At 39.3% G+C, this 13,758-nt stretch overlaps 1 protein-coding gene across 1 annotated transcript in view; it reads right to left on the bottom strand.

Moving 5' to 3' along the window:
* cdc73 (cell division cycle 73, Paf1/RNA polymerase II complex component, homolog) overlaps positions 1-13,758 on the bottom strand; it is a 74,396-nt gene that overhangs the window by 31,019 nt on the left and 29,619 nt on the right. Inside the window, exons 8-10 of the mRNA XM_079818571.1 lie at positions 3,930-4,028; positions 3,381-3,459; positions 2,256-2,320 (exon numbers count right to left, since the gene is read on the bottom strand). Of these exons, the coding sequence (XP_079674697.1) occupies positions 2,256-2,320; positions 3,381-3,459; positions 3,930-4,028 (243 nt within the window). The remainder of the gene's footprint in view (positions 1-2,255; positions 2,321-3,380; positions 3,460-3,929; positions 4,029-13,758) is intronic.

The following is a 13,758-nucleotide window of genomic DNA, read 5'->3' as shown; positions in this document are numbered from 1 at the left end:
ATGTCAACATGTCCATCTTGATGAGTATCTTAGCAGACATAGTCTGTATATGCCTTAAGTGAACTTTATACAGTCGATAAAGAAGACGCGAGGTCTTAAAGGGGCAGTAGCCTTTACTGCTGTCTGTTTAATGTCAAACAACAAAAGACAAGGACATCACTCACCGCTCTTGATTGAATAGCTTTTGTAAGTTTAATAGGATTAATCTTTAATTTATGCACTCAAATATGCAATGTTATTTTACATTTGATACATTTCTGTACCTGAAAACTAATGTTAGACGTACATGAAAAGCATAGCCGAACCATATTGTTGATCTTATTTATTTGTGGTTATCATTTTTACGTGAATACTTTTATACTTTGATTTGAATATATGTTATATTATTTATTTTAATAGTTCAAAAAGTACAACAAATGTTACAATTTCAATTGAATTGTTGAAAGGTGTATTTTTAATAAATACAACACATTCCCAAAGTCATGTGAAATAATCGTGTTACATAATCGTGATTTCAATATTGACCAAAATAATCGTGATTATGATTTTTTCCATAATCGAGCAGCCCTAACGCAACCCTAGTAGCACTGATCACGCAACAGACAGTAACCTTTTGGTTAGTAGGGGTTGAACGACTTCAGATTTTTAAAAGTGGACATTTGTGATAAAAGTTGAGTCGACGTCAACTAGTCATTGATGAACGAATAACCCTGAACCTTGAGCTGAGGCGCGAACACAGGTTTTCTTGTGCACAGGACAGCTATAGCATATGACCCAGCACTTCCCATAAGGTTATTGCTTCTACTACATAACAGCTTTTGTATCAGTTATTTTGTCTTGGGGTTTTTATATTTCCCAGTGTGTTGTGATTCGCTAAACGCCTAGTGCACGTATGTTGGAAACGTCACGCCCCTTACCTTTATCGGAGGCTGTGCTTTGGTCAGTGTTAGAAACAACGGCGTCAATAAAACCATACCAATCTGAGCCCGAATCAGACCCAGAACATTTGAGTGAAGATGATCGAGCAGAACCTGTTCAGTCCTCAAGAGTAAAGACTGCGGATCTATAATGATCGCTACTGAATGGCACTTTAACTTTTGTATTTTTAGAACGATTATAGCCAAATATCTGTCACAAGAACTAACCCAAAACAAACACTAAGCACTGGCTTAAACTAGTAAGTTAGCCAAATCACACACAGAACCATGTTTAGCATGCCTGTAGATAAACAATACATAAAAGCTCTAATCAAAGAATCATTTACACTAATGCCAGGTTCGCTGTTGAGATTTTAACGTTAGTGTTTGTAACGATAGGTGTTCGTCGGATAACGTTAAGTATGAATGAGCATTTAACAGACTGGTTTGCAGAACAGTGTTGTCATCTGTTTACTTCCTTGCTACAACCTATTACAGGAAAACACATCGATGAAAAATAAATCAGACTTACAGGTTGTGGCCCGTGAACAGCTTCTGTTTGTAAATCCAGCTTTCAGGACAAGCCGTTGTGCATATCCTGTATTGAACTCGCGAAGTTTGTGGAAGTTTGTGTTGTCCTCCGTGAAATGTGCAGCGCGCGCGTCATGCATCCACGCACCGGCAGTGTTTTTTTCACGCAGCTGACGTTGTGCAAATCTGGCATTGAAATCGCGAAGACGGTGGATGTTCTCCTCCGTGGATGTGCTGCAGGGAGCCCTGCGCGTGCCTGATTCCCCGCTGACTCAAACACACGTGCATATAACATGTTTTATTTTAAACGCTCTGCAACGCACCCCCGTCCCTATGAAGGCTGAACAGAGCAAGTACACCAGACCTGCAATCCGGATGAAAATAACAGCGTTTCCTTGGCATCGCGGCAACAACACTCCAGCCTACTATACCACAACAGCGCCGCGATACAAAATGGCCTCACCCCCCCCCCCCCCTTATTTCATATTCCCCGGAGGAGGGGTTTATGTAAATATTGGGCCTGGTGATGTCAGCAAAACCTGGGTGAATGTGTAGTAGTCCCTAGCGGTCGTTTGCTGTAGTCCTTAGAAACTGATTTCTTTAAAAGCAAATATCTCCCTTTGCTTTAAACTTTGAACGTTGTAACTTTGCAGATGTTGTTTATGCTCAAGCAGCAACATTACACGTTAGCTAAAGTTAGAATAGTGAAATCGTGGTTTACCACCCCTTTAAAATAAAGGCTAGAAACCCAAAACTCATCAGCATTGGGATAAAAAAACAAATATGATGCATAACATATGAACTTACCGTCACTGACTTCAGCGTCATACCGTGATAGGTTCCCATAGTGTCAATTTTGAAACCCTCCGTTTCTGTAAAAAAAAAAAAAATCAACCAACAACAAATTTCATAATTTCCAGTAAGCCTCAATTCCATTTTCAGGGGCTTTATCATAATCATCATAAATAGATAATGATCCACTTAAGAACCTCTTCACAAATTTAGCAAACTGTGGGTCACAAACCCCAAAAGTTCTCTAAAGCCGGGCTCAGACTACAGGAGTTTTTAAATCCTAACCGATTATGAAATATGGTTACATCACGCACAGAGAATCTTTACAGATTTGTTCTCTCTCAAAATCTCAAACATGCACATACAACAAGATTTGAAAATTGTGGCACATCACACACTACAAGATTAAGATTAACATGTTAGGAGAAGCACCTGTGATCTCATGGTGGGGAAGCGGATGTAAACATGTATGTAGCAGATCATCATTGATGTCTCAACAGGTTGTTTACATTTGCTCGCAGCTTTCTGCACTCACCCGGTATGTTCAAAACCAACGCAATTCTCCCCAGCTCTTTTCTTTGTCCATACGATTGTGTCTCATGTTTTCAAAAACATGTTATAAAAGCAGTGGTGTTGTTGCAACACTTCCACACGCCGTTCCGCCATCTTCTCCGCTGTTCAATGGACCTGGACAGCCGCTTGTTTCACGGTCGCAATTTCAAAAGTGATCTCATTCACTTATTTCATTGGCTATTATGAAAGAACTGATGTAATCATCCCAATTTACAATCTTAAATATCAAATGGGGCAGATCGGGAGGTTAAAGATTTGATCTGTAAACACCTCACATTACCAGATAATCTCAACCAAACATCGGAACCGACCAATGTCATGGACAAGACTTTCTCAGATTGTCGGGAGGGGCAAATCGGGCTAAATCAGCCTAAAACTCCTGTAGTCTGAGCCCCGGCTTAACAGGTCACCCAGCCAATAATTTAAAAGGAAATAAAGAGGATTTTTTTATGTCTGTGCAGATATTATATTCTATTAAAAATGCTTTTTTTTGCTGCTGCATTACATTTAGTCAACATGTTTGGTACTTCAAAGGGTCAAAACTCAAGCTGGTGAAAACCAACTTACCTTCTTTTCCTTTGAATCGCTCCTGATCGTATCTGTTGTAGGCAGCTGGGACTGGCTGTTTATTTCTTGTTGCTGGATCCTAGATGATGAAACAATATATTTGTGAGCCCGTTGAACCTGATCTAAAGCTTATAAATGTATATGGATTTGTCAATTCTAAACCAACTCTGAAACTCAGAGTTTGTTCAACTAGCTTCATGCAACTGAAGTCCTTTGGAAATTTCAACTACTAAACATTATTGTTGTCAATTTAAGGGAAGTAACATTAATTTGTGAACTTATAAATACAGTAGGAAAAAATACTTTGGCACAGTGGCGGCAGTTATTCCATTTAGCAAATTTGGATAGATGTTGGAGATAGATGTTGTAACATTTTACATTTGTAAAACTTGCGGCCTTCATCCGCCCACGTTCTGCTGTTAAAGCAAACAGGGATAAATGTATCACCAAGTTCTTTAAAGTTCCATCAAAAACAATTTTTTTTACATAAAGGTGAAAAGGAAACAGAAACCACAAACAGAGATTGAAGCAGCTTGGTTGTGTACTCACCACCTGAGTTTGGTTCTGAGTCTGTCTCTGTTCAGGGGCTCGACCTTCTTCCCGTGCCTTCACGGATTGTAGGATGGCAAATATATTTTTGGAGAAGTTCTACAACATCAAAAGAGCAACATGTTCAGGAGATAATATTCTTAAAAGAAAAATGTACACTGGTCTTTTTTCTGCACAATTGATTGAATAACAGAAAAAAAAAATTATAATAATAATGTAACCACACAAAAACAAACATGACTTTAACCAAGCTATGAGAATGAGACGTAAAAGTTTTTGACCATTTTAAAACACATTATTATTAAAAATGCTACAATTGTGGCAGTATGTTAATTATCTAGGTCTGCTACACATTGAAAAAAATGCTTCAACCTCACTGGGCTCAATACACTAAAAGTGACACCACACAAGATAAAATCTTCATACATTTAGGTTAGTGCTAGTGCTGGGCAGTATGACCAAAAATGTATATCACTATTTTTCTAAATTATACCGGTTTCGTGGTATATGACAGTATTTTTCCCCTATGCATGACCAGGTGTTAACCACATTTTCTACTAATTGAGAGAGTAAATACTGCAGTAGATTGATTAGAATTTATGACCATGGAGAGAAAAAAAACAAAAACAGAGTTGAGGGCACCTTAAGCATTTTACAAATCCAACCCTATATAACAACAAACTGCCAAAACAAGGGGGAAACGCAGAAGAACATTTAAAAGGTCTTAGGATATTTGCAATACATTTAAAGGGTTAGTTCACTCAAATTAAATTTCTTCCATTAATGACTCACCCCAATGTTGTTCCACACCCGTAAGACCTCCGTTCATCCTCGGAACACAGTTTAAGATATTTTACATTTAGTCCGAGGGCTTTCAGTCCTTTGAATGTAAGTATATGCACACTTTGCTGTCCACGTCCAGAAAGGTAATGAAAACATCATCAAAGTAGTCCATATGTGACATAATTTGGTTAGTTAGACTCTTTTGAAGCGTCAACAATACATTTTGGTCCAAAAATAACAAAAACTAAGACTTTAAGCATTGTCTTCTCTTCCAGTTTTGTTTGAATCCGCGTTCACGACGCCACAGTGACGTCAGTCACAGTCTTATGTCGTCATGTTATTTTTTGGCGATTAGGGCATCCGGGACATGCACACTTACGCACCATTTTAAAAAAAATATAGCAATACAAACAATGTAGAACAGCTTGTTTCCAGCGTGCGTCTCCCTCAGACTACAAACAAAGCTCTGTCGCACCAGATAACACGTCACAGCGTCTTACGTCAGCAGCGTCACACGTCAGCAGCATCACTGTGGCGTCGTGAACGCGGATTCAAACAAAACCGGAAGAGAAGACAATGCTTAATAAAGTCTTAGTTTTTGTTATTTTTGGACCAAAATGTATTGTCGACGCTTCAAAAGAGTCTAACTAACCAAATGATGTCACATATGGACTACTTTGATGATGTTTTCATTACCTTTCTGGACGTGGACAGCAAAGTGTGCTTAGACTTACATTCAAAGGACTGAAAGCCCTCGGACTAAATCTAAAATATCTTAAACTGTGTTCCGAGGATGAACGGAGGTCTTACGGGTGTGGAACAACATTGGGGTGAGTCATTAATGGAAGAAATTTCATTTTTGGGTGAACTAACCCTTTAAGAGCTCTAGTCTCTGAACAAACGACACATGTCAGTTTAACACAGAAAGAATAAATCAGTTACTTTTTTGCCCATTCTTCTTTGAATTGTCAGTCTATTAACTTATATCATTGTCTTTGGTGTATCAGAATAATCCAAGCATAGCGGTCGTTATCAGACTTATGGCTGTAGTATCAGTGTCCTTGTTTGCATATATACTTCATTTGAAGAAGACGTGATGAAATGTGCGTATACACGGTGCTGGTTCATGTTTGCAGCACTAGAGTATATGAAATATGTCCATAAAAAAATTAAGCGCACTCACTCCGGTCTGTATCTGATATGATCCATGTGCTGAGAGTTGTTAATCTCTTCGCAGTGCTTCCCGCAGAAACCGCTCAAGAGCGCCACGTTGTTTGAATTCTCTGCAGTTATTATAGGCTGAATCCAAAATCGCCCCCTTAACCCCCAATCACTACGTTATCCACTAATATAGTTCACTTGAAAGAGTGAATGAAAACGGACAGCCTTTGTGTGTACACCACTATAAATGGCTGTCCCCTCTAAAAATGAGGGTATTATTTGAAATTGCCCCCTATTTGAGGGTATAGAGTGCTATTTAGGATTCAGCCATAGGCTGTGCCCTTGCTACAGTGCAACAGTGAAAAGGGACCGCTCTCAAACAGTGTCGCGCTAGGGCTGGGCAATACGGCCTAAATGTTATTTTATTTTTTTACGATTTAAATCGTTTTTTTCCCCCTCCTACTTAAAATCCATCTGCAGATGACAACGAAATGTGTTAAAAACGAGTTAACTTTATTTTGTTTACTTGCGGCTTAGTAGCACATACCTGGGGTCCAAAACTTTCAGCATGTAATAAACCCCGGCTATTCCACAGTATAAATGGGCATTATATCTTTTGCAATTTACAATATACATATAAAAGGTTTATGAATTGATATGCAGATAAAATTAACTTAATAACAGTAATGTGCAAAAAAGTATAGGGAAAATTAAAATATTCTACTCTTATTAAAGGGTAACTAAACCCCTGCTCAGAGCTTAACTCCACCCACTGGCAAATTTTGAAAAATGTTGGAAAAGTGGGCAGAGCCCAGCGGAGACAGAGAGGATGAACCGGGGGCGGGGCTGAGCGGAGGGCGTGCACCCGAGACCCGCAGTGACAGATTGATTGACAGCTGTCAGACTCGCGAGTCGCAAAGATGGAGAATGACTGGAGTGACGCCAGCTTTGCAACAGAGCGGTCATTCTCCTACCTTCACCTGAAGTGGAGGAGGGTGGATTGTCTGTAGACACAAACCCGGAGCCTTATCAATGCGAGCCGCTGGCTCAAACTGCGTTAACTCCCGATGCCGACGATGCTAGTGAAGCAGCAGCGCAAGAGAACTGACCTAATCTATCTGCGTCCGCGGCAACCACTTGCGTGTCAGGGTTTGAAAGCGCGTCTCATGTATGAAAATGATCTGTACACATGACAGGCGGCAATAATATCGCAAGAAAAGCCTGACGTGTACTGACAACTGCATTATTTAACCGTATTTTCTTCAATACAATGTTAAAGCAAGTGTCAAGTCAGTTTCATTCATAATGTTTCTACTTCATGTAATATGACAGCTCATACTGTAGTGAAGCCGTTCTCATCATGTGATTGGGGGAAACATTTCTGAGGGCGTGTTGAGCTCGTGCCAGGGGCACGGATAGTGAGCCGTTGGAGGTACCATCCTAGTCACGATGTACCACAACGTCCAATAGGAAAATTCAACTGCAGTAGCCACCGTTCAACCTTAAGAGGGCAGCACTTTGGCGGTTTTACACCATATTTTATAGAATTTAAACACTTTATACTCAAATGTCAAAACATTTACTCGAATCAATGAACAGCATTAATAAAGCCCCAGTATTACAGATCATTAACTAAAAAAAGTTGGTTTAGGGTTTAGTTACCCTTTAAATATAGGTTACCATTGTTCTTTTATAGTGTCACACTGAACTGACCGACAGCTTCAGTGACTATTAAAGGGTCTCTTTACTTGGTTTCTGGGTAATTTAGTCACAATTTGAAGAAAAGTTGTGTTTCATGAGACCGTGACTTCCTACTTTTGTCCATATATTAGGGAGTGGAAATGGCTAATAAGTCAATAAGTGCTCCTCTGCTGCCATCTACTGGTTATAATGGGCATTTCATATCTTTTTTAAATAAAAGTGCTTGTTTGCCACAAAAGTGGCCTACACATAAAAAATAAAAAAAACATTAGACTATTTCTTCCACAATAGTGTTTGAATTTCATTCTCAAAAGGTTGTACGAACCCTGAGATGAATATGACATTAAATCCATGTGGTGTTACTACATTAACTCAATGGTGAATGTCGGTGATTTGTGACTGAAACCCCTGATCTTCGCTCATGTTGTCTCAATGTTTCTCGGGTTTTCCATGTCAGCGCTGTTTGATCTGATATCTGTGGTTTATAACAGTGAATTCTGCGCAGAACGCTTCCACTAGATCTTGCAGTAAAGATGTTTTTAAGTCGGTGGTGAATTTAAACGCTTTCACACTGGATCTTCCAGCGCCAGTGTTTCCCCTACCATTGTGCAGGGGGGGTGCCCCGCCCTCCCAAAACGACCCCCCGCCCCCCCTGAATGAGTGACAAAAAATATTTGTCATTACGGTCGACAATAAGAATTGCCTGATGGTTCAGTGCCAGCGTGAAAGACACTCCCAGAGCTGCATCTTCACGGAAACTGATCATTTGCGCATTTTTAAGCCTTGCTAATTTAAATATTCAAGCGCTCATAGACGAGAAAGTGTCTCTCAGTTTGACACTCGCGAAGGGAAGCAACACAACACACACACACACACGCGCACGGCCACGCGTCTCACAGCGCGTGAATATTCACACAAAATTATATCAAAATGCCTGTCTTGTTGAGTATCATCGTAAACATAGTCGGTTAGGTCTTTTAAATCAACGTAAACATGAAATTTGCCAGTCACCGCCAGCATTTATGGTCAAGTTTGTAAGTTTTAATGGTCCACAGAATATCTAAACAGGCAATATATCAAAAGAAAGAACAGACCCACTTAGGGGTGTCCATGGTTAACCGATTAACCGATTAACCGTTAAAAATTGCGTAACCGAGTGAAACATTTTGCTCGGTTAAGTGGCGTCAATGGCGTGCTTTGAATTTAGTTGTAATATATTTTTGCACCACTAGAGACCGCCAGAACGGTCCCAGACATTTGTAATATCCACAAGAAGAAGTCATGAGTTTTCTAACATGAAGCGGGCAAAGAAAAGTACAGCGTGGGAGCACTTTAAAATTGAGAGTGACGGGGCAAAATGCAAGTATTGCAATGCAGTGCTTAGATATACTTCAAGTACAACCTCGTTGTTGTACCATCTCAACAGCCAACACCCGGGCATCATTAGAGAGGCGGCCGCGGGGCCTGCGAGTACCTTCGCCCAGCCTACCATCCCCACGATGCTAGCGCAAAACACGTGCAGTGGTGCTAAAGCCGAATCTATAACACAGGGGATTTGCAGAATGATTGAAAAGGACATGATGCCAATTAGAATGGTGGAGGGCGAAGGCTTTAAAGAACTGATGAATATTGTTCAACCCCGCTACAGCATTCCCTCGCGTTCGGCAATCACACGCCGCATTGAAAAACGATATGAGGCAAAAAGAGATTCGCTCAAAGAAGATCTACGGTCACCTGATGTAGTTGCCATCACTACGGATTGCTGGACTGCTCTAAACACGGAAAGTTACATAACTATTACGAGCCATTACATTGACGAAGATTGGGTTTTAAAATCATTCGTCCTTTTAACTGAAGCCCTACCCGTTCGCCATACAGCTGATAACCTAGCAGAGAAGTTAAAGGAGTCCGTGGAAAAGTGGGGTCTTACGGGACGAGTGATTGCCTGTGTGCACGACAACGCAAAAAACATTGTGGCTGCTAATAGAGGCGTTGATTGGCATTCTGTGTCATGCTTTGCGCATACGCTTCAGCTAGCTATAAATGATGGATTTTCTCTTTTTTTGAACCGCGTCATCTCCGCTGCTGCAAAGCTTGTGAGCCATTTCAACCACAGCTCAGTGGCAACGAAAGCGCTTGAAACAAAACAACAACAAATGAAACTGCCACACCACAAACTAATACAGTCCTGTAAAACCAGGTGGAACAGCGTCTGTGACATGTTTGAGCGCCTATTAGAACAGCGGTGGGCAGTTACTGCGGTGCTGTCAGATCGCACTGTAACGAAACTTCAAGATGCACGGATTTTGGAGTTAAAGGACGCGCACTGGCAGCTTATTGAAGATGTTGTGCCAACTCTAAAAGCGCTCAAGTGTGCAACTACAGTTATGTCTGCAGAAAGGGAAGTGTCCATTTCAAACACCTATCCCATCACCTTTGGATTAATAAATGCACACCTACAAAGCGAAGGCGACGCGAACAGGGTTCTGGTGGAGTTTAAAACTAAAGTCCGAAACTCCCTGTCTGAAAGAATGAAGGTAGGTTCCAGACGATTATTAATAATTTCACTAAGTTAAAGTTTGCATGTAGTAAATTCTAAATACGTGTGCGCAGGTTGATGAGCCAGAGATGTTGTCATCCCCAGCGATGATTGCGTGCATGTTGGACCCGCGCCATAAGCATCTCGGGTTCTTATCTCCAGAAAAAAGAGCGCTGGCAAATGCAAAACTCTGTAGCCTTGCAGCTAATGTTCCGTCCAATGTAACAAATGTAACTGAAGCCGTTACGCAAAGTGTAGAACACGGACAAGAGGAGGCGGCCGCGGCCCCAGCACAAAGTGCCAAAGACAGCGCAGCCACGGCGATGGCACTCATACTTGGCGAAAACTACTTTTCATCAGCCCTCACCAGTTGTGAAACAGAAGTCAAAAACTTTCTTAGCGACAGTCCCATTGGCCTAGAAATGAGCCCCTTGGACTGGTGGAAGCTAAACGCCAGTCGATTTCCCAGATTGGCCAACCTTGCTAAACAGTATTTGTGCATACCTGGCACATCTGTACCTTCAGAGAGGGTGTTTTCGGCAGCTGGACTTACAGTAAATAGACTGCGCAGCAGTCTCACTCCCGATCACGTTGACATGTTAATATTTCTTAATAAAAACTAAGCAATTCGAATACAAGGATTTCTGTAGAGCAGCCTGATTTAATTTGGTGCCTAATTTGGGTAATTTATTCCCTGAAAATGCAGACAAGCATATTTAGTCATTTTATTTTTGGGGATTTTTATTTTAAAAAAAGAAAAATGTGGGTCTATGCTCTTGTGTTTTAATTATTTCAATCACTTTTGTATTTAATAAGCTATAGGCACACAACTCACCTTGTTACTGATCAAAATGGGTGTAGATAAATGTTGTTGTTGTACGCATTTATTTAAATGTTTCTTAGCACACAGTTTCTAAAAAAAAGTGTGCTATAATATGACTGCCTTAAATTCTAGCGCCTTGTGCAGGCCACGAACGCAAAAGTCAGTGACCGACTTTTACTGCTCTGTCCTTACCACTGCATGCGTTTTATTTCTATAAATGCATTTCCAATGTGGTCCAACCAGTTATTAAAGGTGTTAAAAATTAACTACCCTTTTTTTGTGTGTGTCTGTATCTCTGGGTTGCGGCGCGCACACCAGAGTTTCAGTTAGAAAAAAAGGGTGCCGGTCAAAGTGACCGGCAGAGATTTCGTTTTCCAGACATTTTGATGATAGGCTATGCCGGTCAACTATCGCCTCTTAATAAGTAAAGTTGAAGAAAACTGGAGGCAGGCTATGTAACTTAAAAAATGACATAATCAGGCCGCCGAATGCAACATGTTTATTAGCCTAACTTTCAAATAGACGGAAGAAACATTTTCTACTAGGCTATGGTTCGTTTCTTCATTCGGATCTATTTGCGATGCGATCCATTCTAAACAAACAAAGCAGTTTATGCTTCGTCCTTGTTTCATTATTAATTTAGATAATAATTCATAAATGCACGCATAATTATCAGTGAACTTTATAAATGTTGCAGATGTTTTACATGCATGCACAAACAAATGCCTTTCAACTTATGTGTGCAAAATTCAGCTTGAAATGTCTTTTAACAATTTAAAACGAAAAGAAATAGGCTACTCTCTGATTATGTAATCGATGATGTGCATTTCTCTCTAGGCGCGTTCACTACGGAGATGGCGGTCGTCAACTTAATAAACTAAAAATAATAACCCCCCGATCACACAATGTCGTGGAATGTATACGTCAAAACTCATTTTGGCGTGCATATGATACGCTGTTTTTCGCGTGCATATGATACGCACTTTATGGCGTATATATGACACGCTCTCTTGGGTAGGTTTAGGGTAGTGGGGTGGGGGGTTCGTATGTATAATACGCCATAAAGTGCGTATCATATACATTCCACGACATTACACACTCGTACTATTTATACGCATTTTTCGTGAGATCCGGCTGGGTTAACCGAGTATTAACCGCTAAGGGCCTCGGTTAACGGTTAATGAAAAACTTGAAAACGTGCAGCCCTAGACCCACTGTTTTATTCCAGCTTCATATATTATTTTTTAATCAACACTTGAATGTTGCAAGTTTCATGAAAAAGCAACATTGAGCATAAAGCTGAAGAAAATCACGTTTTTGTAAAAGACTAACGTTACGTCTGAACGATGAACAAAACACAGATGTTGTAGATCGAGTCCATCAACACCCCAAAGCTTCAGTCCTATAACTCGTCCTGGGTTGACAGTTCATTCAATAACATTAGGCAGTTGTGATGTATATGCTGTTTAATGGTGATGATCGCGTTATTTTACATATGCATCTGCTTATGATATCGCACGTTGCTTCTTCGGCAGTGTTTTGATCAGGAGATTCTGTTCTCGTGCAGGAAATGCGCTACAGCGCCCCCTACCGTATAACAGTGAACACACATGGAAAGCCGGAAAATATCGTCATTGGCTATATAAATATTGAGATAACAAAAGACAAAAAAAAAAATAATAATCACTCACTGCTCGACTGAATAACTTTTAATAAGGATTAATCTGTATTTTTATGCAGTGACATAATTTTATGCAGACTATGCATTGATATTTTACATTTGATTACTATTTTTGTACCTGACAATCTAGTTTAGACCTACATGAAAATAACTGTTTATTTCATTTGTATATGTTTGTTCTGCTGTATTTATTTGTGCTTTTGCTCATAATTTGATTATTTGTTCTTATTTTATTACTGACGGTCTTTAACAATATAAAAAAAGTTAGGATATTCGTTTTTAGAGTCATAACCTTATTTATTATGCTTATATGGCTCAAAAACAATACTAGGCCTATTTTATTTTATTTGTCGTTTTTTTTGTGGTGGGGTCAGTGAAAATTCTGACAGGGCAAGTAAAAATTTGAACCCCTGAAAAAAGTCCTTAGCATTGAGCCCTGAAATATATTCGAGCTGGTTTATAATTAAAAGTCACGCATTATATATTCGTTTTTGGTTACACAATAAACTGTATTTAATTTCGTTCCCATTTAATTCATAGTCAGGAGGAAAGACCAGTATTTGACACATATTCAATAAAGTATCAGAGTTATAATAGTTCACTAAAACCATTAAAAAAATCTTAATTACTTGAAATTAAATAAATGTTAACTGAAATAAAAAAATAAAAATAAAAACCTATTTGAAGATTTAGCTTAACCTGATATGGCCTACTAACTAAAACAGAAACAAAAAGTTACAAAAACTATATAGATGTTTTTAAAAATAAATTAAAAAAATTGAGCTCTTTCGTGTATTTTTAATGTCAAAAACTAAATTATGTCAAAATGTCAGTTCAAGTGACAGTCGGTTATGTACTGCTTAAATGCTTAATGTATTACAATTTAACTAAACTCATTAGATTTTAGAAAATCTTATATTTAGTCGACTAAAACTAAAAACAATTCAGGTGACTAAAATATGACTAAAATTAAATGGCATTTTAGTCAAAAGACTATGACTAAATCAAAATTTGTCAAAATTAACACTCAGTATTTCTCAGTGGTTAATTCCTAAAATACTACATTTTGTAAAATTTGGTTATGACCAGTGTTGGGGAAAGTTACTTTGAAAAGTAATGCATTACAATATTGCGTTACTCC

Source organism: Gobio gobio (assembly GCF_949357685.1).
Source record: "Gobio gobio genome assembly, chromosome: 6".
Classification (NCBI taxonomy): Eukaryota; Metazoa; Chordata; class Actinopteri; order Cypriniformes; family Gobionidae; genus Gobio; species Gobio gobio.
The sequence above is the reverse complement of the archived record's forward strand: the minus strand, read 5'-3'. Positions and strand labels throughout refer to the sequence as shown.